The sequence below is a fragment of the Denticeps clupeoides genome, chromosome 14, assembly GCF_900700375.1.
Source record: "Denticeps clupeoides chromosome 14, fDenClu1.1, whole genome shotgun sequence".
Taxonomy (NCBI): Eukaryota; Metazoa; Chordata; class Actinopteri; order Clupeiformes; family Denticipitidae; genus Denticeps; species Denticeps clupeoides.
The window spans coordinates 18,773,174-18,798,278 of NC_041720.1; the positions used below are offsets into that span (position 1 = coordinate 18,773,174).

The 25,105-nt window shown below is 38.7% G+C and overlaps 1 protein-coding gene across 4 annotated transcripts in view; it reads left to right on the forward strand.

The window, feature by feature from the left end:
* Positions 1–25,105, forward strand: part of fam49a (family with sequence similarity 49 member A) — a 39,346-nt gene that overhangs the window by 2,826 nt on the left and 11,415 nt on the right. Inside the window, exons 2-7 of one of the 4 annotated variants that reach the window (XM_029002957.1) lie at positions 15,878–15,926; positions 20,330–20,409; positions 20,821–20,900; positions 21,793–21,914; positions 22,543–22,648; positions 22,805–22,941. In XM_029002957.1, coding sequence (XP_028858790.1) covers positions 20,828–20,900; positions 21,793–21,914; positions 22,543–22,648; positions 22,805–22,941 — 438 coding nt within the window. In that variant the 5' untranslated portion in view covers positions 15,878–15,926; positions 20,330–20,409; positions 20,821–20,827. The remainder of the gene's footprint in view (positions 1–15,877; positions 15,927–20,329; positions 20,410–20,820; positions 20,901–21,792; positions 21,915–22,542; positions 22,649–22,804; positions 22,942–25,105) is intronic. The other 3 variants (XM_029002959.1, XM_029002958.1, XM_029002960.1) reach the window with 3 other exon arrangements.

Consider the following 25,105-nt stretch of genomic DNA (forward strand, 5'->3'; position numbering starts at 1 on the left):
TGAAGTTCTTCAGTCCATGAGTGAGAAACTGGCCAACACTGCCAGTGTGCTAGTGTTGATGATTATGATTAGGGCTGCACAATTTGGGGAAAAAGACATAGCAATTATTGAGATCAATATTGCAATATGCAATTGCGATATGATAAAGGGCACTTGCTTGTATATCTATGAAAAGTCGCATACAAATTACTAATAGTGAAATGTTTAATTTCAAAGGGAAACATACAAACTACTTGAAATGCCCAGTGCTACAAAATTAAATAACCACAAAAAACACTTTACGTTACTGTTGAACTACAACCCTGGTAAGGCTAAACAACTGTTTTGATTGTACTTGGCCATAATAAAAACCCGTATTATAGTTTTTACATTTAACCAAAACGTTGTTTGGAGGCTGACTTGAATACAGGGATGCATAGCTTTGCTGGCTTAGCTAAGGTTAAGATTTGTAAACTGAGGTGAATTTCTTTAGGGAACCTTCAAAGTTTGAGAAAAGTTAACTAAACAGCTAAGAACAGTCTAAATAGTTAATGCCTATGTTTAGCCAAAACGTTGTTTGGAGGCTGACTTGAACACAGGAATGCATAGCTTCGCTAGCTTAGCCTAGATTAGCTAAGGTTAAGACTTATAAAACGGGATTTTATAATGGCCAAATATATTCCTGTCTTACCTATGAAATGTAATCCCCGGCATCTGGTTTGGAGCGTACAGCGGTTTGTACAGCCCCAAGCAGCACAAGAGTGAGGCATTTTTATGCACTTCTCTCCATAGACATGTATATGCTTCATTCCACAGCAGAGCCTATCGCAATATGGCGGCGATGTTGACGTACCAATATGTCTATGTGAGTCAAGAATCTGAGGTCTCCATTGAACCGAATCGAAAGTCATGTGACAACACGTCACATTTAAATCGCAGCTTTTTGCGTTCATGTAATCGCACAGACTGACATCGCGATTACGATTGCGATTAGATTAATCGTGCAGCACTAATTATGATTATTATTATTCAAGTTAATGCAGCTCTGCTGTAATGCATGTGTTTGTGCTCTGTTGCAGACCATGGTTTGTAATGTTCATCCATCTTTTATCCAGTAGTATGTGGCACTACCTGTTTAGTGTGTTTAGTGTTTGTCTTAGACTCTGAAACGGCACCTTCTGTCTGGTTGCCTTGTCTTACTTGTGGTTGGGGCATGCTAGTTTGTTTTTTTTTTATATGAGAGGAAATGGGGAGCAGCAGCAGCTTTTCACCTACATACATATTGCTTGAACCACCTTGATGTTCTATCACTTTCATTCACACTTCCTGTTCACATTCTTCTACCAGTCTACATCCTGTCACACTCAGGTTGCCTTGCATAATTGAGAAGAACAATTGGGTCACATCAGATGAACACCAGTCTCATAGGTATTAATATTTACTACAATATTAAGTATGTGTATTGGACAAACTAAATGTAGCAGGGTTTTCCATTTGTGGATATTTTTTATTTAACCAAAAGCTTCTCTGGAATGGCACTTATGCAGAAATGTGCCTATGGCCTGTATTCCAGACTGGCAAGAACATCCCTTCAACTCTCATTGTAGAGGTCAAAGGAGCTTGCAAATTGGGCTAAAATGTACATTTACATTTACATTTACAGCATTTACCAGACGCCCTTATCCAGAGCGACTTACAATCAGTAGTTACAGGGACAGTCCCCCTGGAGCAATTTAGGGTTAAGTGTCTTGCTCAGGGACGCAATATGTGAGTCGTCCACGCGGAGATGCAGAGAACAGTCCGAACGATGTTCCATCCCCCCTCCACACCTGTAGGTGGCGCTGTACGTCCCCGTCTAGTTCTCCGCGGTGAGTTAAACATTTACATCATTTACATTTACAGCATTTATCAGACGCCCTTATCCAGAGCGACTTACAATCAGTATTACAGGGACAGTCTCCCTGGAGCAATTTAGGGTTAAGTGTCTTGCTCAGGGACACAATGGTAGTAAGTGGGATTCGAACCCGGGTCTTCTGGTTCATAGGCGAGTGTGTTACCCACTAGGCTACTACCACCCCCTGTACAATGTACAATTAAGAACAGTTGCTACAGAATTAAATCCAGTATGTGCGTGTGCTAAAGGTCGTCCATTGCATGGTGAGAAGCTGCAGGGTGGTTGTAATCCAATATGGGAAGGGAAAGCAAAAGGTGCCTGTGTGCAGTTTATTTCCTGCTTTCTCCAGACACCGTTGGTAATCAGCTGTGGGTCCCTGCCCATTTTTCTGTTTCCCAGACTGATATAAATTTTTTTTCCCCCCTTCATTGATTTGAGCAGCTGCTAAAATCATGACATGGTGTTTCTGTCCATGGTAACAGCCTGAGAAAGTGCTGGGGACAATGCAAAAGAGTACAGTCTAAGTAGTGTGGAATAACTGACAAGCGCTCTGAAAAGCAAGGTCACATTTTTGTTGCTCACAGCAGAAACCTCTATTTGTTACATTTGATTTTTATAAACCCCCCTTTCCCCTAAATCCTTTCAATAGCCTGGTTGTTGAAGTTTTATATAATCCAGTCTCCTGTAACCCTCTTTGTTTGCATGCATTTCTTCAGGCAGGAACATTTTTGGTCAGGAAAAAAAAAGAACATAGGCCACGATACAGTCGAATGGGGAACGTTTTGAAATTGTTTGAACTGGGCAAGGATTAGGTAACCCAGATTAACTTTTTTTTTTTTTTTTATTGTTAAAAATTCAAATTGTAAGTAGAACCAGACAATTGGGCTCAGCAGTACCTGACTACTTATGCATTATGTCTATAGGGATGATTTGTCCCATAGTTGGGAGTTGAGGTGGGCCTTATAAAATAATTTTTGCCCAGGAGCATTAGATATCATGATGTGATTATGCTCACATGTGGCTTAAACGCATTTAGGTTTGATGGTGAACGCAAACATGGCTGGAAGCTGTATTCTATAGGGCTCTAGAGTAACTAGAGCCAATTCTACAAGAAAGATACCTTACTGTCATGATCTGGTCCGGCAGGGGCTACTCCGGGTCCAGAGTTCGGACCGGAGTTTCATGTTCGTCCTGTGTAATGTTCCCTGATTGTTATCACCTGTGTATAATTGTATAAAACTATCCTGTTCGTGTCTGTTTGCAATCAGGTCATTGTCTGGTGATGTTCCCTTGTCGTGTGTATTATGTATTAAACCCCTGTCCTGTGACGTCGTGCATATGCGTCCTCCTTCCTCGCCATGTCCAGCCATTGTGACACTTACTGAAAATGTTTAGGTGCTTAAAGTGCTTCACTGAGCTGAAAGTAAAACAAGATAAATTAAATAAAAATCTAAATTTAAAAGTTTAAATTTAAGGACTTGAACTAGATGATCATCTTGGCCTGATTATCTCTTTTCTGATGCCTGTTGCTCAAAGGCAGTGGGGAAGAGGGGACATTGGGCCAGTACATTTATCGCTGCATATATCTTTTAAGGTTTAATTTGAGTAATTGTACTGCCTTTCATTTTGATTAGCACAAGAATGGATGCTGTGGAGGTGAAATGGAGACTACTTATGCAAATAACGTGTTTTAACATCTTTAACCAACACGTGAAGTAAATTAGTACAGTCTCAGCCATAATAATGTTGCACTGTGGCTTGTGGTGTGTCTTGGTACTATCAGAGGTGGGTAGAGTATACAAAGATTATATCTGTAATATACTACTTTATTTCTTAAATATGATGTGATTACCAATAACATTGACACTTCTGTAGTAAAGGACAAGTTTGACACAACTCTAAGTATTTGTTACTGTTTCCATGCACAGATTAATACAATTTATTTAAATATATAATATTTAAAATGAACATGTATATTCTCTGAGCATGGCAAAATTGTTTAAAGGATTGTGTTTTGATTGGAAACCCTACATGTATCATATAAGGGTTAGTCCTGTATGATTTATGACAAAATTTGTTGTAATATAAACTGATCAGCCATAACGTCATGGAACTGCTAAAGACCGCTTTTTTGTTAATGTCTGGAAAAATATCTCTGGTGAAGTATTTGAAAAGTGTTCTTGTGTGTGTAAAGGCATGTAGAAGAATGGCACTTGTTGAGGGAATGTCTGAATCTGTATTTTTGTTCCAATCATGCAGTGAATGCCTCTTTTCCTCTCTTGGTGCTTTGTGTTTCTCTACTTTGATATGGGCACATGGATTAACAGAAGTGCCTTTCAGCCCTGTTGTGGGCAGTAGGAGGAATTCTATGCATGGGAGCGCTGTGTGTTTAACGCTGGGCAGCAGTGCTCGATGCTGAAATCCAGATCCCCTTCCAACTCATGTTCTGAAGTCTGAACTCTTCTCGTTTCATTCTTCATCAGGTGCTAAGAGTTTGAAGATCCTTGTGGTGGTAACGCAAACCCTGTGACAAAATGCTCCCACCCTTAACCTTCTTAACATCTGTTTGTCATTGTCATTTCACAGCTCCGGCAATAGGCATAGGCAGGTTTCTATGGGCTGCGTTGTTTAAGAATTGTGTAGGCCTGCTGGTGATGCAAGGCAGTCATTGTGGTGGTGGCCAGCCAACGTCCCCACCTCCCCCTCCCCTGAATTTATGCCCATATAAGGGCAAAATTCAGCCACCCTCCCACATGCTTTTCTTTGGTCCTGGTCACATTTACTGCAGCCGTAGGGAGACACATCTCTACTAACCCAACCCCCTACCTCCCACTCCATTCTCCACCTCGTCTCCAGTCAAAATAGCGACACCTCTGCACATGTAAATCAGAAAGAGCAAGGTCTCTCCTCATTTGTTTCTGTCTCAGAGTATCGGATGAGTGTCCAGGGATTGTCTGGTGGTTGTCAGTGTTGCAGCTCATCTTTGAGGCGTTGATGGTTGTCCTGACTCCATGCATTTTAAAAAGCCCTTTTAAACTCTTATGTGTTTATGGGACGCACTGGTTGCTTCAAACTCATTCAAGGGATATGTTGTATTGCCCAAATTTGGTCATGTAACATAACTTTTTTTTTTTTTTTTTTTTTATTTAAATGTATTTACATGAGAGGCCATGAGAGGGTTTATTTTTTCTCTACAGAATTCTATACCAGAGCATTTGATTATAATTTGTATGCTTTTGTTTTTCTATTCTTTTATGTTTCTCTTATTTTGCTGTATTGGACTGTACACAAGGGTGCATAGTGAGTGGTGGGGATTTTTTCGCAGCTGACTTGGTGATAGTTTAAAGCTGCCACTTTGTATTGGAGACTGCAGGATGACATTAATGCTAAGGTGCAGATGTGCATCAGACCTTTCTTGGAGCTCTCTACATTTCTGAGCAGCATATAAGCTAATCTTTTCATGATAGGCATGTATAACTATGGTATTTTTAATAATTCCTTATTAACCATGTTGTAACTGGGGATTGCCTGATTTATACAATATATATTATATATGTGTTAACTGAGAAATGTGTTTGTACAAACTTTGATTGTGGCATCAAAATACCATTTAGGCTTTCTCTCCACTTGACTAGCAGTGAATGTGTTGTCAGTCAGATATTTTGCATATTTTACTAGGGCTAGAGCTGTGCTATAAAATGTAGATGTTATTATTTAAGTTGTGAAACATATATGATCCCATTGTCATTTTCATCAGGAATTATATGAAGTTGTGATTTTGAAAGCAACAATATTGATCTATGGGCTGCTAAGAAACTTTTATAAACTTTCTTGGTCAGGATTAAGTAGGATCATCTCTGCCAGTAGACACTTCCCTTGTTTTGCCACCACATCTGCTTTCTGACAATGTATTCCACATCTATGAAGCAGAATTATTAATATTAATAAATAAAGCAGAATTAATAAAATTCTCCCATAAAATGTCTTCTTAACATGGGCAATTGTGACTAGTTTACAGGGGGGCAAATTGTAACCCATAGGACTTATTCAGGGACCTATGAAATCAGTTTTAATTTTTCCTATATTCCATTTTTCCTATTTTAATTCCATGTTTTCTGTTATAAACACATTCACATAAAACTGTGATTTATGTAGTGGATATAAAAAAAAATCACATCACATTTTAATCACTGTTCAACAAAGTGCTTGGGCATTTACAGCTTGCTTTTGTAAAACCATTTACATGAAAATAATGTGTACTTCATGCAAATAACTATTTAATAATAGTACACATGTTCCAATTGAAAAATAAAAGTGCTTCACATTTGAAATCAACATAAAAAATAAATAAACATTACAGAGACCTGGAATACTCAATATAATGAACTGGAACCATGATAATAAAATCATGTTTTGAATCAGCGGATTTGTTTGCATGACCAAGAGTTTCCTGAACTGCGTGAAGTTTGCCTGGAACCGATCAGGCAAGTAGTCCAGATTCAACACTGACAGCCTCTTTGCCATCGCTGGACTAAGCATGACAAAGGTGAGGTAACCTTTCCCCTTATGACGTCATAAAGGGAGACATTCCAGATGTCTCTGAATGGCAAAGCACTCTTTATACATATAACAATTTCTAGGCACTGCAGGTTCATAGACAGGTTAGACCAGGGGTGGGCAAACATTTAAGCTCAGGGACCACATTGATTAGTCGCCCGGGCGAATACCAGATGCATACACATCAGACTAAATATTTGCATTCCCTTTTAATGGGAACTGTTATAAGCCTTCACTTCCGAGAAAGTATTGCTCAACTAAGAAAGAAAAGCAAATGTGCGGGTCTGATGTAAATAGTAGTATAGGTGGGTGTAGTGCTGCACGATTAATCTAATCGCAATCGTAATCGCGATGTCAGTCTGTGTGATTACATGAACACAAAAAGCTGCGATTTAAATTATTAGTACATGGATTGGATCGGCAACATATCCGATCCATTCCCTCATTCTCTCAAAGTTTGCGAGTCTCACTTCAGTCGGATGTGACACATTTGGTCACATGACTTTCGATTCGGAGACATATGGTTAGACGCCGCATGACGCGCAGCATCTTACGTCAACGTGGCCGCCATATTGCGACAGGCTCTGCTGTGGCGTGAAGCATATACATGTCTATGGAGAGAAGTGCATAAAAATACCTCACTCTTGTGCTGCTTGGGGCTGTACAAACCGCTGTATGCTCCAAACCAGGGATTACATTTCATAGGTAAGGCTGGACCCCGTTTTATAAGTCTTAACCTTCGCTAGCTTAGCCTTTCCTGTGTTCAAGTCAGCCTCCAAACAACGTTTTGGCTAAACGTAGGCATTAACTATTTAGACTGTTCTTAGCTGTTTAGTTAACTTTTCTCAAACTTTGAAGGTTTCCTAAAGAAATTCACCTCTGTTTATAAATCTTAACCTTAGCTAAGCTAGCAAAGCTATGCATCCCTGTGTTCAAGTCAGCCTCCAAACAACGTTTTGGTTAAACGTAAGAACTATAATATGGGATTTTATAATGGCCAAATATAATCAAAACAGTTGTTTAGCCTTACCAGGGTTTGTCGTTCGACGGTAATGTAAAAGAGTTTTTTGTGATTTATTTAATTTTGTAGAATATTGTATTTTGAAAGCACTGGGCATTTCAGGTTATAAGTAGTTTGTATGTTTATCATATCGCAATCACATATCGCAATATTGATCTCAATAATCGCAATATGTCTTTTTCCCCAAATCGTGCAGCCCTAGGTGAGTGGTTAGGCACAGTTTCTATTGCGTAGTGCCTGAGTTTTTAGTTTTAAAAATTCACAAATAAATATCACACCATTCACAAACGCATTTCTCTACTCAATTTTTTTATGTGTATCACAAATTTCAGTGCAGTTACATTTATTCACAAACCGATAAACCTGCATTTAGAAACCACCATATATATTTGTGAATACTAGGTCTGCAACTAACGATTTATTTATTTATTTTTTTGCTTAATCGTAGAATCTGATAACAAGAAAAGCATTCATTTCCAACCCTTTATTCAAAAACAGAACCAAAATCTTTAGAAATTGCACAGACATGTTGCTCCTTGAGCCGTTATAATAATAATAAAATAAAAATGGACTAACACAAAAAACATACACATGTATGCTTTACATCTGCCAAATATAGACTTACCATCAATGTAGTAAGTGCAAGGTTCATTTATACATCACATTTAAACACAGCTTAAGATGACCAAGTGCTTTAAAATAACTGTTTTCAGTGCAAATATCTAAAGAATCTTAAATCAAGATACATTTACTAGACACATAAAATAGCATAAGAAATTGTCTTGTTTTCTGAAAAAACACCTCAAAATTAAGTGATTGCTTAAAGCAAGTAAAATTATCTGCCAATTGTGTAAGAACTAATCTTAATGAGATATAATCTCAAACAGAAATTTTAAGCATCACTTAATTTTCTCATGCCATTTTTTCTTGTCTAGTAATCTTGATTTTTTTTTAGATATTTGGACTGGAAACGAGACAAAATTACTAGGTAAGAAAAGCTTTTTTGCAGTGTAGCTATACATGACAACAGATTGAAAAATGAATGGTCCAAAAAAGGTTAGTGAATAAAAACATGCCTTTAGTCTTTTAATGCAAAGTAACTAGACCAGCCCTACTTTACTACTGTTATTAACGAGCTAACCCTAACTTGTCATGCTTGTCAAGATGGATAACGAGTAAACACCAGCACCAGGGACATTACGTTCCTCACTTCACAGCGGATCTAAAGTAGGATACTGTAGTGACTTACCCTGCTGCTGAACTCCCTTCCTCCTCATCAAACACTCCAACATGTTTGTGTTTCAGGTGCTGGGTCATTGCCGTGGTTGTCCCGTGCCATGCCATGTCGCGTTTGCATATTTTCGCACAGATTTCACTGCCTCCGCCATGTATCTGTCGTCTACAGGCTAGCATCTGTGCGCGAGAGTGTTCACTCCATGCTCAAATCGTTTTTTTTTTTTTTTTTTTTTTTTTTTTTTTTAAATAATCAAATGTCTCCGCGTCGCGCGACTGAGCAAATCGGTTAGGAAATTCGTTGCAACTCTTTTAGTAATCTATTTTTATCAATTTAATCGATTCGATGTTGCAGCCCTTACATTTATTTGTGGATTTTTTTTTTTTTTTTTTTTTTTTTTAAACTTCTCTGATTGCATTCTATTTACTTTTTTTTTTTTTTTTTCCCCTCCCCCCCACAAATTCTTTAGCCAGTCACATCAACTGATGTGCGTTTGTGCATTGTCGTGGTCTCTTGGAAGGAATTGCGAAAACACAAGTTTCATAAAAAGAATCAGGACGAGTCATAAATATAACGCAAATCCTCCAGTGTGTCAGTGTTTGTGCTGAATTTAAATGAGTTTCCCCGCTCAATCATCTCAAGTGTTGTCCGTCTGTCGCGTAAATACAGACTGCCTGATGTCTTGGACCCTTGATGCAAGAATATGATCTGATAACAGCTTAACAGCAAAATCTTTACAATCCAAAGTTCAAGTGCAGCGGTCCGCTATGAGTATCCATCACCAGACTATTTTATATTGTGTGTATTCGCTTCATGATAACATGATAAGCTTCCCAAGTGCTGCTGCATTTTAGACCGTGTCTTGAATCCCCAGTGGAATCTGACTTTGGAGTCGTGTTTGAATACAACTGATCTACGAGTATTTTTATTTGCTTAGTTGAACAGTCGTATGTTTGAAAAGTTAGTCAGGAAAATAATCCAGGTCCAGTTGATATGGATCGACTGGTGAGCTGCATGTGTTTGTTTCCTGCAAATGTTGACAACAGCTGATTTGTCAGACACCTAGGGCTAGGGCTGGGGAAAAATCGATTTAATCAATTTATTGATTTTGTAGTTTATTTTTATTTTGCAAACTCGTTTTTTGCCACAATATTTTTTTTCGGACTTTCCCGCGTTTCGTCCTTGTTGGTTGCCGTAGCACGATATGAGCCAGCCCCTGCCCCGCGTAACACAGTCAAAACAACATGGCAGCGTGTAGCAGAGAACTAGTTCCAAAGAAAGGCACAGGTAATTCCGTCATTTGGAACTGGTTTGGTTTTGATGCAGCAGATGAAGGACATATGAAGCCTTGCTGCAAAATATGTTTTAAGGCTGTTGCAACTGGAAGCAGCAGAACAATCTTTACCAGCACCTGAGGAATAAACATCCCGAAGAATGGGAGAAGTGCAGCCGGCTCCGTAGTGAAAACGGCTCCTCTAGCACACCTGCTAAAAAGCAAACTACACTTCCTGACAGCTTTACAAACTGTGTGCCTTAAGAACGGAGCGCGATGGAAAGCGATTACAGAGGCGATCACGTTTTATATTGCCACAGACATGCTGCCTGTACAAGCGAGGCTTTAATCACATGCTGAAAGTATTAGATGCGAGGTATGTTGTCCCCAGTCGCAAGTATTTCGCAGATGTAGCGCTTCCTCACCTGTACAATACAACTCGGGAAAAGATGCATGCAAACACAGGCATGTTTCATTTTTTATATTCACACTATACTAAGAAGAGTTTTTTTTTTATTGTAATATTATATGTTACAAAATTTGTAATTATCTGATTTCTTAAACAGAAAATTGAAGCTACTGTGAAGCTGTTGCACTTTTGCTTAAATCTGGGTTAAAGCTTGAAATTGTTGAATGACAGAGCCTCATTTACTTTTTGTTTTGGGATTCTACGCATTTTAAGTCTTGAGGACAATCATAGCAATAAAGTTGCACTTTTGATACTATATCTGATGTCTGCAGCCATTTTTTAAGTGCATTGGGGAAAGAAAACGGAAATCAAATCGAAACTCGAATTTTTCTTTAAAAATCAAAGATTTTTTTTTTTTTAGGCAAAATCGCCCAGCCCTACCTAGCGCATGTTGCTTTTCAAACACCACACCTCAGTTCTTACTCTGTTTTTGTTCGCCATTCAAAGCCACGCCCACCCCAATTCGTGTGTGACGTCGCAACGACATATTGCAATATTGATCCCAGTAATCGCAATCTAAATTTTTTCCTCTAATTGTTCAGCCCTGAAACAAGAAACCATAAATATCGTGTTGCTGGTGAGCAATATGCTGAGGTCAACATTGTCCCCAGGATTTGCTTTGGTGGGCAGGAATCACCAGTCAGCACAAAACAGATTTTGTTATTGTACATTGTCACAGCTCGACTTCAGGAAGTTGGAGTGCCTCATATGGTGTGGCCATCAATGTCCCCTAACCTGAACCCGATAGAGCACGTCTGGGACCATTTGAAGCAGAGACTGAAAGATCGTACCCCACCCCCACGTGACCTGTCAGAACTGCGTGTAGCACTTATGGAAGAGAAAAATGCATTGCCTCAGAACACCATCATGAGGCTAGTGAGGAGCATGAGAAGTCTAGTTGTCATTGTGGCAAATGGTGGAAACACCCGCTACTGACCATTTGTCAATTTTTGTTGTTAGGGTTATCCCTGTTATTGTCTACATTTTTGGGTAATAAATAATAAACTAATGAAAATGGTGTTTCTTTTCATACATTATTAGTAATATAAAAATGAATTTATTTAATAAAACTTCAGATCAAATAGGAAAATCACTCATGTAAATAACAATAAACCTAACTTATTGTGAGTAGTGTATGTAATCTTCTCTTCATATTTTCCACCAATGTTTCTTTTCCTTCATGTTCAGGTAAACAATATTATCTTCTACTGCTTATTTTACATTGTGCCATGCTTAATCTGTGTTCTGCGTTTCCTCCTTATGGCTTCTTTATTCTGGACTGCTCAGGCCGTGATCCTTCAGTCCAGTGAAATCAGATTTTTGTAAATTTACATTTATGGCACCCTTATTTAGGGTGACTTACAATCTGTACATGTACATCTCTTTTGATTTTTTTGTGTAGATTGTGCTTTTTTTTTTTTTTTTGTACCACCTCAACTGTGTTCTTGCAGGGGTTTGCCAGCCAGTTTGAGTTGTCTTCTCCTGTTGAAAATGAACTACAGGTTCCTCTGGGGTCATTACTTCATAATGGCGCTCTTTGTGCCTGCTGAATCAGCAAATGTTAAGCAAACAATCCACAAATTCTACCATCAAATCTCCCTCTTCACATTTGCGACCCATATGATGTATTGTGACCATCCCTTATCTTTTTTTTTTTTTTTTTTCCTTTAGCTTTTTGCTGCTTTTGGAGAGTTGCTAGCAGAGCTTGGTTTCCTTCAGTACACTACATTTCCAGTTGCTTAATGTGCTTTTTGCCATTTTATCCTACGGTGTTCAATTAATTAATTAATTAATTATTAGCAACTAACTTGTTCTTAATCTTGTAGCTAAAGTTGGCAAGTGACCAGGAGCTGTGGCACGTAATTTCAAATTTCAACATTTAAAGTTAGGCTTCAGCATTGGATTTTGGTTTGTGCTTCGTTATTTCTCATGTCCTCTCCCATGATTTGGTTTATCCCCTCCACCTAGTCCTGTAGGAGGCACTGGTCCGTGTCCCCAGCAGGCTAGTATGCAGTCCTGACTGTGTGGTCAGTCACCTTTTCTATGTGGAGCATCACTGGACAAGTGCCATCACATTTGAACGTGACCTGACATGATTACAAAATCTCAAATAAAGCCAAATGTAGATCTTTCTACTAGAATTGGACAGATAATCCATAATATCATGGATTATAGTTTTTTTCCATACCTCAACCTGCTCAAATGTTCTACTGTCATGATGCACTTGTTTTTTGCAGTCTATCCCTATATTGTCATATTGGGCAGGATCATACAGTATAAAAGAATAAACAATTTTTTATTTTATCGCTTTACATGTAATAAGTTTTATAGGAAATGTTTTTTGTTTTTGTCTCAGTTATGTAACGTATCACTGATTTTTCTAATTGTCTTTGCAAAATGTATTTTTAAAAATAATATAAATTTTATATGTAACATTTTATAAAACTATAGTCCTCACCTGTAATTAGACAAATGTCTATTTTTATTTTTTTTTTGCTTTACACTATATGCATTCTGCTCTTCCTGCTCTGTAAGTTGAAGGCTCTCTTATTTCCTCACCCCTGTGTTCTGAGCTTGTTTTTGCTTTCTTGCTGCCTGAGAAACTGTCATTCAAATGTGTTTCCCCAGGGATGCAGCCAGAGTGGTTGGCATGACCATGGTTATCGCCATGGTGTCCTGCCTGGTGGTGGCAGAGGTGATTTTGTTCTGTGAGCATGTGTCAGGTTTGAGTTCATGTTGAGCTTTATTATACAAACTGGATTTCAAAAAAGTTGGGACACTATACAAATCGTGTATAAAAACTGTGGAGGTGCCAACTTTTAATATTTTATTCAGAATAGAACATAAATCACAGAACAAACGTTTAAACTGAGAAAATGTATCATTTTAAGGGAAAAATATGTTGATTCAGAATTTCATGGTGTCAACAAATCCCAAAAAACTTGGGACAAGGCCATTTTCACCACTGTGTGCAATCTCCCCTTCTTACAACACTCAACAGACGTCTGGGGACCAAGTTTAGAAATAGGAATGCTCTCCCATTCTTGTCTAATACAGGCCTCTAACTGTTCAATCGTCTTAGGCCTTCTTTGTTGCACCTTCCTCTTTATGATGCGCCAAATGCAGGGTCTTCCCTGAAAGAGATGACCTCTGGATGGGAGCATATGTTGTTCTAGAACCTGAATATATTTTTCTGCATTGATGGTGCCTTTCCAGACATGCAAGCTGCCCATGCCACATGCACTCATGCAACCCCATACCATCAGAGATGCAGGCTTCTGAACTGAGCGTTGATAACAACTTGGGTTGTCTTTGTCCTCTTTGGTCTGGATGACATGGCATCCCAAAAAGAAAGACTCATCTGACCACAGAACAGTCTTACATTTTGCCACACTCCATTTTAAATGATCCCTGGCCTAGTGAAAATGCCTGAGCTTGTGGATCTTGCTTAGAAATGGCTTCTTCTTTGCACTGTAGAGTTTCGGATGGCATGGTGGATTGTGTACACTGACAATGGTTTCTGAAAGTATTCCTGAGCCCATTTTGTGATTTCCTTTACAGTAGCATTCCTGGTTGTGGTGTAGTGTTGTTTAAGGGCCCGGAGATCACGGGCATCCAGTATGGTTTTACGGCCTTGACCCTTACGCACAGGGATTGTTCCAGATTCTCTGAATCTTCGGATGATGTTATGCACAATTGATTATAGATGCAAAGTCTTTGCAATTTTTCGCTGGGTCACACCTTTCTAATATTGCTCTGCTCTCTTTCTGCACAACATTGTGGGAATTGGTGATCCTCTACCCATCTTGGCTTCTGAGAGACACTGCCACTCTGAGAAGCTCTTTTTTTTTTTTTTTTTTTTATACCTAATCATGTTGCCAATTGACCTAATTAGTGTTAATTGGTCTTCCAGCTCTTCGTTATGCTCAAATTTACTTTTCCAGCCTCTTATTGCTACTTGTCCCAACTTTTTTGGGATTTGTTAACACCTATGTTCTATTACAAATAAAATATTGACATTTGCCATCTCCACATCATTGCATTCAGTTTTTATTCACAATTTGTTTAGTGTCCCAACTTTTTTGGAATACGATTTGTACATGCATACATGCTTATTTGACATTAAAATGATTCTCCAGGTGCTACAGACATTTAAAGAAAGTTACATACTGATATAAAGTTCAAATGTGCGACACAAACCAGGATACATAAAATTGAAACAAAATAAATATTTAAGACTAACAAAACATGTTGACTACAAGACAGACAGCACCATCTAAAAAAAATTGTGTAAAAGCTGCTGTAATAGTGCAAATACTGCTGTTATAGAAATATGTTCTGAATGAGATATAGTGTGTGTGTGTGTGTGTGTGTGTGTGTACAGGAAATCTGTAGTCTGTGAAATCGGGGAACCAACATCATGTGCACCTTTCTGCTTAATCCTTTACATCAGGTTTGCCTTAAAACAACCTGGCAGTGGCTCCATGTCCAGATGAGATGGTTGTAACTTTTGATCCACTCTGGCATGTGGTTGCCACTGGAAAATTCCCCTAACCACTCTGGAAAAACACGTTCTTGTCGTAGCAACATTCTCTTCCTGGTTTCCTGGATGTATCAGGGGAGTAGTAATGCTGCAGATTCATGTCTTGTTCATGTTGTCACAGTCATGTCATGTTAACAATCATGATTAATTCTTCAGATGTATTCTGTGTCTGGACCTGCAATGGCACAAAATGGCGATAGGTGTAAAGAGTGCTTTTTCTGCCTCACCGATACGGGATGTGCCCAGCTGTGCGGCATGCTTCTGCAGACTCCGCATTGTTGAACTGTTACCTCTGCGTGGTGTGACTGATTTTAATGTGCAACCAATAGAAACAAGGCATCGAGATGGAGGAGAGGTTGATTATAGTGATTTTAATTCAACCATATCATCTTCATGAGGAATGAGAAAAATGACTACTGCTGTAGGTCTGAAGTCGTGTGTTGACCATGATTGTTGCTTGTTATTGGCAGTTCACATGTAAATCATGTGAAGTGATTTTGACATTATGATACCCGGCAGCACAGCACATGGTGCACACAACGAAATGTCTCCTCTGCTTTTAACAATCACCCTTAGTGAGCAGTGTGCAGCCATGGGGAGCAGTGTGTGGGGAGGGTGCTTTGCTCAGTGGGACCTTGGCGGAACAGTGATTTGAACAGGCAACCTTCTGATTTACGGGGCCGCTTCCTTAGGTTAATGTAATGGTGTTAACCAATTTGACCAATCCATAAGTAAAACATATATCTGAGCGATAAGACTATAGCAAAATTGTTAATGACGCAGGGAGAAGCTGGAGCCACCGCTGCTGTTGTGATGTGCTGCGTATTGGGGAATGCCCTCGGATAGAGGAAGAGAATCAGTACCATGCATGTACATACTAATGACATTCTTCTTTCTTGTATTTCAGGAACCCAGACCAATCGGATGCAATAAAGAGTTTTCTTCCTCCAGATAAGGTAACTCCTGACTGTGACAGCGGGGTTGGAGAACCACAAATCCAAACCTGCCATTTTTAGCTTTTCTTAGCTTTACACAATGTAGGTAAGACCTTGTTGGTTGTGGTTTTAACTCTCTGCAGGGTTGCTCTTTATATTTCTTCTCTAGTTTAGACTTAACTGAGGCAGCAAGGCGCTCCTGGGTTTTGCTCCAATAGCATTTAATTGTTTTTGCACACAGTAATTACAGAGAACGGCAAGCCCGTTATTGGAGTTTTATTTTTAAACAGGTGACTCTGTAATGTTCCATAATGTGCATTTTCCGATGCTGTCTGATATTCGGACAATATGCAGGACCAGTGGAAAGCTCTCATTAGTGAATGAAAATAGAAGAGGAATTTTAAATTTGCATGTGGTTGTATTGTAAGTCCTTTTGGGTAAAATTGAGTGCAGCAGATAGTTCTGCTTGCTCCTATGTGGCTTGTAGTTCTGTAACACCCCTGTCAAACTGCTTTTACATCTACACCGAGGCTTTTCTGCCTTCTAGGCCAAAACAGGAAGTTGTATTGAGCAGAAGCGTTGCCTCCTCCCACTGTTGGAGCTAAAGCATGAAAACAATTCTGTTCTGTCAAGATTGTCCTTTTGCTTTCAAAATGGTGAGAGGCTTTTTCTGACACTGAAATTGTGTTTCTGCTGTCAAGGCCTTTTTGATCTGTCTTTCTTCTGAAAATTTTTTTTTTTTTTTTTTTTTGAGGTAATCTTGCAGTATCCAGTGTTTTTAGGCCTTGTTTCCTGACGTTCTTACGAAGTGTGAGAAGTAAAACCTAATGAATTGTCACTGGCTGTAATACCAGCCAGCCAGATGGTGTGCCTTCTGGACTGGGTGGGCAGTGCCAGCTTGGAAGCCACAGTCCATTGAACCCTCCACATGATGCAGAAGCAGTGTTGTGTTCATCCTCACTGCACTACAGGTCTGCTTATTTGAGAACAGTAGTAGCGACCGCACCTACAATTCTGTGGTCTAAAATACAACAGGGTTGCCAGATTGGGCTAGAAAATGATCCTGCAAGTTAACAATATTTCAATTGTTTTCAATGTTTTCCCTGCTTGGAAAGTCATCTGAGCTTGTTTTAATGCCTTTCACAATCAGTCTGTGCAATATTGAGGATTACTGTCAGCATAAATAGTGTTCCTAGACTAAATATGAACCTAAAGAGATTGACTATGTCTAATTAAACTCCATTAATAGTTTAAATTTGTTTTTCATGGAGTTACAGTACGTTTTGACAAACAATACAAGCCAAGCTTAAAAACGGCTAAAATAATCATCCTATTATTTACCAGAACAAGCCAGTTCTCTCCTTCAGGAAGGGGCCAGGATGGATCTGAGCAGACAAAAACTATAAGCTTTCAAATATAAGAAAATATAAAATAATTCTGTTAATTTACTTTTTAGGGGTTCTGCATGCAGGTCTGTATATGAATCTAGAAATTTGTGTGCTACTGCAATAATCAGACTGGAGCAGCAGCACCACCTAGTGGCAGCATTTTCAATTTCAAATGAATTCATTGTGGTTTATTTTGTAATGCTTTTAATCCAGATAGTCCGATTTAATTGCACAGATAACCCCTTCTCTATTTCATTCATGCTGCTGTGGCATGACTAGTACACACCATGCTGCAATATGTTGAAAAGGCTGACAGTGCATTAGTCCATATTTTATCTTGTAATCCATATCTTAAAACATCTCATGTTTAACAGAGATAATAAGAATTTTTGGTAATGGAGAGGTTGTGTACATTTTTAGTCTAGTAGATACTCCTTAAAGAGGTGAAGCTTTCATCATTGCTTGAAGATGGGAAGGGACTCGGCCGTTCTGATGGCAACAGGTTGTTTGTTCCACCAATGAGCAGCGAGAACTGAGGAGTCTGGATTAGGGCTGGGTAAAATGATTTTTTAAAGGTCCCCTATTATGAAAATTTGACTGTGATATTTTAACATAAGCCTGCAGTGGCGATAGGTGTAAAGAGGGCTGGATTTATTTTCTAAACGATTAATCTAGCGACTATTTTAACAATGCTTTGGTTAATATAATGATAAACTTTTACTAATCTATTTGATTCATGATTATTTCCACGTTAATTTACTATTATAGTAATTTATACATTCGAATTTACTTATCTGAAACTTTGTACCATACCAATACATGTTTATAGTATATAATAAAAAAAGTGTAAACTTGGGCACTTGAATGCAGCATTTTATTGTTTTGCTTTTGTTCATTTTAGTAAATGGAAGCAGACAGCATATGTTATATCACAATCACTCTGAAGTATCTGTAATTACACTTTATTACACTGTGAGAGGCACGGTTACAGGGAGATTATTAGCTTTTTTATTTTTAAATAAAACAACCCTTGTTTTTTTTTTTTTAATAGTTCAGTCTTTTTATTTTTTTTATTTCTGCCCGTAGGCAACTTTCAGATTACTGAATCATGTGTTGCATGCGTTTTTAAAAATATTTTTACCTGGTTGAGTGATTCCCCTTCTTTAGAAAGACTGCAGTGTATTGCAAAGACACTGCAAGTGTGTTACTCCCTTGTTTGAGTGCCTCAGCAGACATATGGCTCCACACAGGAAGTAAACAAAACCCTGCTGCATCAATGGCAATTTCAAAATGAGGCGTGGCTGGGCATGTAGTCTGCGGGTAGTCTTTTGCCAGGCCTTTTGTTGGTAGAAAGCCCAGTGTTACATTATTGAATATGATTTGTACGTTTTAGACATAAGCACAGTGAAGCTGCAGGCTTATTTGGTGGTGGAAGGGATTTCACTTCATGGTTCTGCTAGTGAAGGTGATGGACAATTTTTTTGGTGTTTGGTGACTCATTTTATTGTAGATAATAATTTTAAATATACTCTTTGAAAATACAGTTCACTGTTATAAGGTGGAACAGGAGTTGTCTTATGCATAATGTGCTCCATAAGATCTGGTTTACTAGATGAAGACGTCATCATACCTGTTATTCCGATTGGGTATACCCTTCAACAAACACAAAACTCTGTGGAATAATTAACAAAGTTTGGACAACACTTTTACTTTTTCACTGGTGTAAATCTTTCCTGATGTCTTAACAACAAAGTGAACTTGGACATACTATGAATGAGACTGTGTTGTTGCTTAATCATAAATAAGCATGGTTACCTGCAAGGAAACCGGTGCAGTCATCATAGCATTGCTTCACAGGCAAGGATATAGTTAAAACTAAGATTGCACCTAAATCAACACAAAATTTCAAGGAGAGAAGTTCAAGTGCTGTGAAGAAGGCTTCAGTGTGTCCAAGAAAGTCCAGCAAGTGACAGGACCATCTCCTAAAGATGATCCAGCTGCGGTATCTGGGAGCCACCAGTGCAGCGCTTGCTCAGGAATGGCAGAAGGCAGGTGTGAGTGCATCTGTACGCACAGTGAGGTGAAGACGTTTGGAGGATGACCTGATGTCAAGAAGGGCAGCAAAGGTCTGCTTCTCTCCAAGAAAAACATCAAGGACTGACTGATATTCTACAGGGATTGGACTGCTGAGGACAGGGGTCAGTTTCTCTGATGAAGCTCCTTTCTGATTTCTGATTTGTTTTGGGGCATCTGGAAAAATTATAGTCCGGAGAAGAAAAAGTGAGCGCTACCATCAGTCCTGTCTCATGCCAACAGTAAAGCATCCTGAGATCATTCATGTGTGGGGCTGCCTCTCACTTACAATTTTACCTAAGAACACCGCCATGAATAAAGAATGGAACCAAAACGTCCTGCAATGGCAACTTCTCCCAACCATCCAAGAACAGTTCAGTGATGAACAATGCATTTTCCAGCTTGATTGAGCACCGTGTCATAAAAGTGATGACTAAGTGGCTCGAGGAACAAAATACTGAAATTTTGGGTCCCTGGCCAGGAAACTCCCTGGACCTTAATCCAATTGAGAACTTGTGGTCAATCTTCAAGAGGCGAGTGGACAAATAAAAAAAAAAAAAAAACTAAGAAAACACTGATTTTGAAGGAATGGGTTGCCATGACTTGATCGACAGCATGCCAGGGTGAATTGCAAAGGTCTTGGGGGAGAAAAGGGATCAACACTGCAGATATTGATTCTTTGCATAAACCTGATGTAATTGTCAATAAAAGCCTTTGAAACTTATAAAATGCTTGGAATTATATTTCAATACACCACAGAAACAACTGACAATGATCTGAAAACAATGAAGCAGCAAATTTTGTTTGAAACAATATTTGTGTAATTCTCAAAACCTTTGGCCACAACAGTGCAAATGTTTGGAGGTTGGACGAGAACCTGTGGTGATTTGTGGAATTTAATATGTAGCTCTCCCATCTGTTTACATTTTGTTTTGTTTTGTTCACCATTTATATTTTGATCAGGTTTGCTGGAATGGGTAATCTGCTAAAAGTCCTTACAAGGGAAATAGAGAACTATCCACATTTTTTCCTGGACTTTGAAAGTAAGTCTGAGCGGAGGAGTCTTCAGAATTATGACCATCTAATATCTTCATTTCTTTGTCCCATCAGTAGGTGATGTGGCCTGCAACTGGGGCTCCAGCTGAGTCTCAGATGTGTGGCCTCAGTTCTCAAAATGTACCATAACACCATAACAATAAAAACAATTAACTCTCATTAGCGCGTTAATGCTGTGTAGCCTAGTAGTGTCTACTTTGACAATTTCTGAAGAAGTGATATGGTACCTTTTTGGAACACAGTGATCGTAATCTGCTTGCATCTTTTTGGGTTTGAATGTAAGGTTCTCTTTTTTTTCCTCTTTCCTCCCTTTCCCCCATTTCCCTACAACAAAAACCACCCATTTATCTTTTCTTCTCCGGTTGCCCTCCCTCCTCCATTTTTTTTTTCTCTTTCAGAAACCAAATGGGGAATCTTTTAAAAGTTCTCACTTGCACAGAACTTGAGCAGGGGCCAAACTTTTTCCTTGACTTTGAAAGTGAGCAGTGCTGTTGCCTGGCTGGTGTTCTGTCTGTCCTGCGATCCTCTCTCCTTCCCCACTAATTGCTTGCATGTCACTATAAAAAAAATCAGCCTGACTGGGTGTTAAGCCAATGTTGGTTTGTTGCATTGGTTTGCATTTATATTGTGTGGATCTCAAACTATTCAGGTTCTGGCAGTGTAAACACTGAAAGCACTAACTTCCCAACAAACCAAATAAATATTCAAATCATATTTAATATTAAAGATTGTCACAACTTTTTTTACACAGCGTAAAGAACAGGCGTTTGTCTGCATTTAGCTCCTTTAATTCTCAGATTTAAAAAATGCTATTGTGTAGCTTTTGTTTCTGGGTGTATTAAAGGGAGTTCAGGCTTGATCCTCTTTATAGAGCTTGATGTGGGTTTCATACTCCTCCAATTTTCCTGAGGGATCTGGATAGTCAGTTGGTCTGGTTTGGGTTTTAGTCTTACAGTGTTCTACATCTGAAGACCCTTTAGTGATTGTTTACCTCCCTTCTGGCCATTTTACAAATGTCAAAACCCTTATTATCCTCATGGTAAATCCAGTACTAGTCAGTTCTAATTTCAAGAATTTTCTTGAAATATTCTATTAAATATGTCTGTCAAAATGAGCATGCATTAACGGCATGTAGCTGTGTTCTGTACGCTCACCTGTTGACGCTTGCAGAAATGGATTTAAATTGCTGACTTTTTTTTTTTAACATGATTCATTGTTTGGTTTTAAATAGTCACTATTTTAATTGATTGACAGCCCTACTATTAAGCCTAGAGGCTATTGAGGCTTTTGACCTTACTTTTGTAATTTATATATAATGAACGTTTGTGTGTGTGTGTGTGTGTAACACGTCTTCCTGTGTCCGAACTCAGATGCACAGCCAACTGACTGTGAGCGGGATGTGTGGAACCAGGTGAACACTGTTCTGCAGGATTCTGAGAGCATCCTGTCAGGACTTCAGGCCTACAAGGGTGCTGGCCAGGAAATACGGGATGTATGTCAGATCATGTGACACAGTTTCCACATTATGGACATGAATCAAGTTAACTTCAATGTCATTTTGGCCAGTAGCAGCATTAGAAGCCTAGAACTCATTTATTAGCAAAAACAATTATTATTCAGTCTGTTCCTGTTTTTTTTCATTTCAGCTTTTAAGAAATGTATTTATAATAGCTATAGTACACATTAATTCCACTAGCCCTTATAAAGTGGGTACATTTTTGTATTGAATACTTTCCCCTTCTCTTAATATTTCTGCTCTTTTTATCAGCCCACACATGAATGTGGCTCGCACCACTTTGTGGCTACAACTTTTAAAACGTGTCTTTTGAGTGCAGTTGATTGTGCTCTTTGCACGTGACTATTTCATTGTGCCATGGGGCATTTTCAGTTATGCAAGCATTATTTAATTTAAGGGACTCGTGACCAGTCGTCCCTGTGAGAATCCTGTAAAGGTCACCTCCGTTCCCTATTATTCTGGGGATATAAAGCAGCACCAAATACTGCCAGACAAAGCAACATGCACATGTGTTTGAATAAAATGCTGTGCATAACTGATACATACAGTCTCATCAATGCAGGTCTGCCAGGCTAATAATTAAATCATATTTTTTCTCTCCCAGGCAATACAGAACCCAAATGACATGCTTCTTCAGGAGAGAGCATGGAACTCTGTCTGCCCTCTAGTTATACGACTCAAGAAGTTCTACGCCTTTTCCTTAAGATTAGGTGTGTCCTTGATTTTTTTATTTTTTTTTTCTCTCTAGACTTTACCTTGGTATCTATTTAGCATATGAATATAACTAGTAAATAAGGGGTATTATAGCAGGTGGACTGGGGTGTTGGGTGCTTCTGAAATGATTCTTCTTTCTATGGTTTGTGCAGAGAAAGCCTTGCAGAGCCTGCTGGAGTCTCTAACATGTCCACCCTACACACCCATGCAGCACCTGGAGAAGGAACAGGCACTTGCCAAGCAGTTTGCAGAGATCCTGCACTTTACCCTGCGCTTTGATGAGCTGAAGGTACCCTGCTTCAACACACAGAATTTAAATAATCTCTTCAAATCAAATCTACATTTAACTCTTCCTGAATGAAGACAAATCATTTCTTAAATCTGCTCTTTAGATATCTGTATAGTGTTCCATTTCTATAATATTTATAACTCTTTGTTAGATTAACTGGTGTACTGCCTTAAGAACATGACAATTCAGTTAGAGAAGTTAAAGAAAAGAAATTGGCAGTGCAAATGTAAAAGTGTGTGAAACTTTATTACATGTGTTCAGTTTATCTTTGTTGTGTGAATGGTTACCCGACCCATTCACTGACTACACGCCAAGCTAAGCTTAGTGTTCATGGTACCTTAGAGTTAAGTACGATTTCTTATGTTGACATTCTAACCAACACTGAGTACCCGCTCCTCTAAACTTTTTACAGATAGCATATAGCAGATAGCATATAGCATAACCGTTTACCAGATAATAGAATATCTGTGCAATTGTACTGAAAGTGGAATTTGTCACACCCATAAGGTCAGTGAAATACCAGGTATTGCGTTTACATTTAAAAATATTCAAATAACCATGCTTGTTCATATTTTATCATGTGGTCCAAGATTCCAAGATTTTATTTAGAGATTTTTTTATTTTTTTATTTATTTTTCTCCTCCCTTCTTCACCGGGCACCAAACAGGCTAGGACCGTTTCTTCTCATTTCCATGCATTCTGTCAGTACTCGATTGGTTAAGCACCTGCGGTTGTACAGTTTGGGCACTGACACACGTGCTGCACTTAGTAAACCTGGAAATGCGCAGCGGGCGGTGGATTAACTAGCTATGCTATTATGGCTATATTTATCTGACTTATGTTATGCGGCCATGTTAGTTTGTCTTTTTACGTTTATGGATGTGGGTGAAATTTTGTCATTGAAAATTGAGTGTGAGCCTAAATCTAAGCGAAGATCTTAGAAAATAACCAGTCAAAGAAGTGCAGCAAGCTTCTTTTATAGAATGGGTTTGCCACCAATATTCTTAAAATGTGACTGATGGAGGATACCACACGCAGGCCCTTACTGATGATGCGTCCAAATATGAAATCTAACCCTAAAGAAGTGTGCTTGCAAATTTTTAATTAGTAATAAGATACTTTCAACTAACAATTGTGCATTTTTGTGTTTGTTTACCCAGCTGCCGTAGTCATGGACATTCAGACCTCTCCATACTCTTATTTTTCTTGTTGGGCCCTGTTTGTCCTTTGGGAATTTTTTTCTCCTCTCTACCAGGCCGCAAAGGGGTTAATTCGAATGTCACTATTACCGGTCTTCAAAATGTGAGACCCGTCGTCTAATTAGCCTTTACCTGCTACTTGAAGGATGGTCATTATGTGATGTTCATATTTTTTTTTATGTTTCCAAGTATTTTAAACTTGTAATTGGTTTATTTAATTTAAGGAATGTCTAAGACTAAGCTATTCAGTTTCTTGTGAGTAAATCTACACTAGCAGTGAAATTTACTGCAATACAAGCGGGCGGCACCTAAAATCTTGCCTAGGGCTTCAAATTTGCCAGCTAGGAATAATTTAATAATTATTCTGTTCTACTAGGTGTGTGTGCTGTATTGACTGGGTTAAATAGTGTAAAAAAATAGATTAAAATTAAAATTTTAATTGACTAAAGTAATTCTGAATAATTCTGACTATGCTCAGAGTTTTAGTCGGCTGAAACTTGACTAGACAAAAATAAGACTGTATGTGACGAAGACTAATAAAGACTAAAATGATAGCTTGACTCAAAGACGGGACTAAAACAAAAATTAAAACAGGCCGCCAAAAAAAACATATTATTTATTTTGTTTTATTGTAACAAGTTTTTCTGATTGGAGTGCACAGACACAGCGGTAATCTTTCTCGCGCGGTTCTCTGTAGAGGTGAGTAAATAAACTTTGACTCTGTCTTGGGTAGCTTGTTTTAAGAAGTGCTTGTGTTTTTGTTGACGTGACTAGGCGAGCTAAGTTAATGTATTAGCTTTCGCTGTCGTTATTGTTGTCAATCGGCGTCAGTTTCACCCGAACTAGGTACACGCCCACTCTTGCGTAGTCGTGAAACGGGTGTAGTTAGCGGCACTTCAGGAGACCGGTTAAAAAGCGGCTCCCTGCAACAGTGTCTTCAGACACAGCGGTAATCTTTCTCGCGC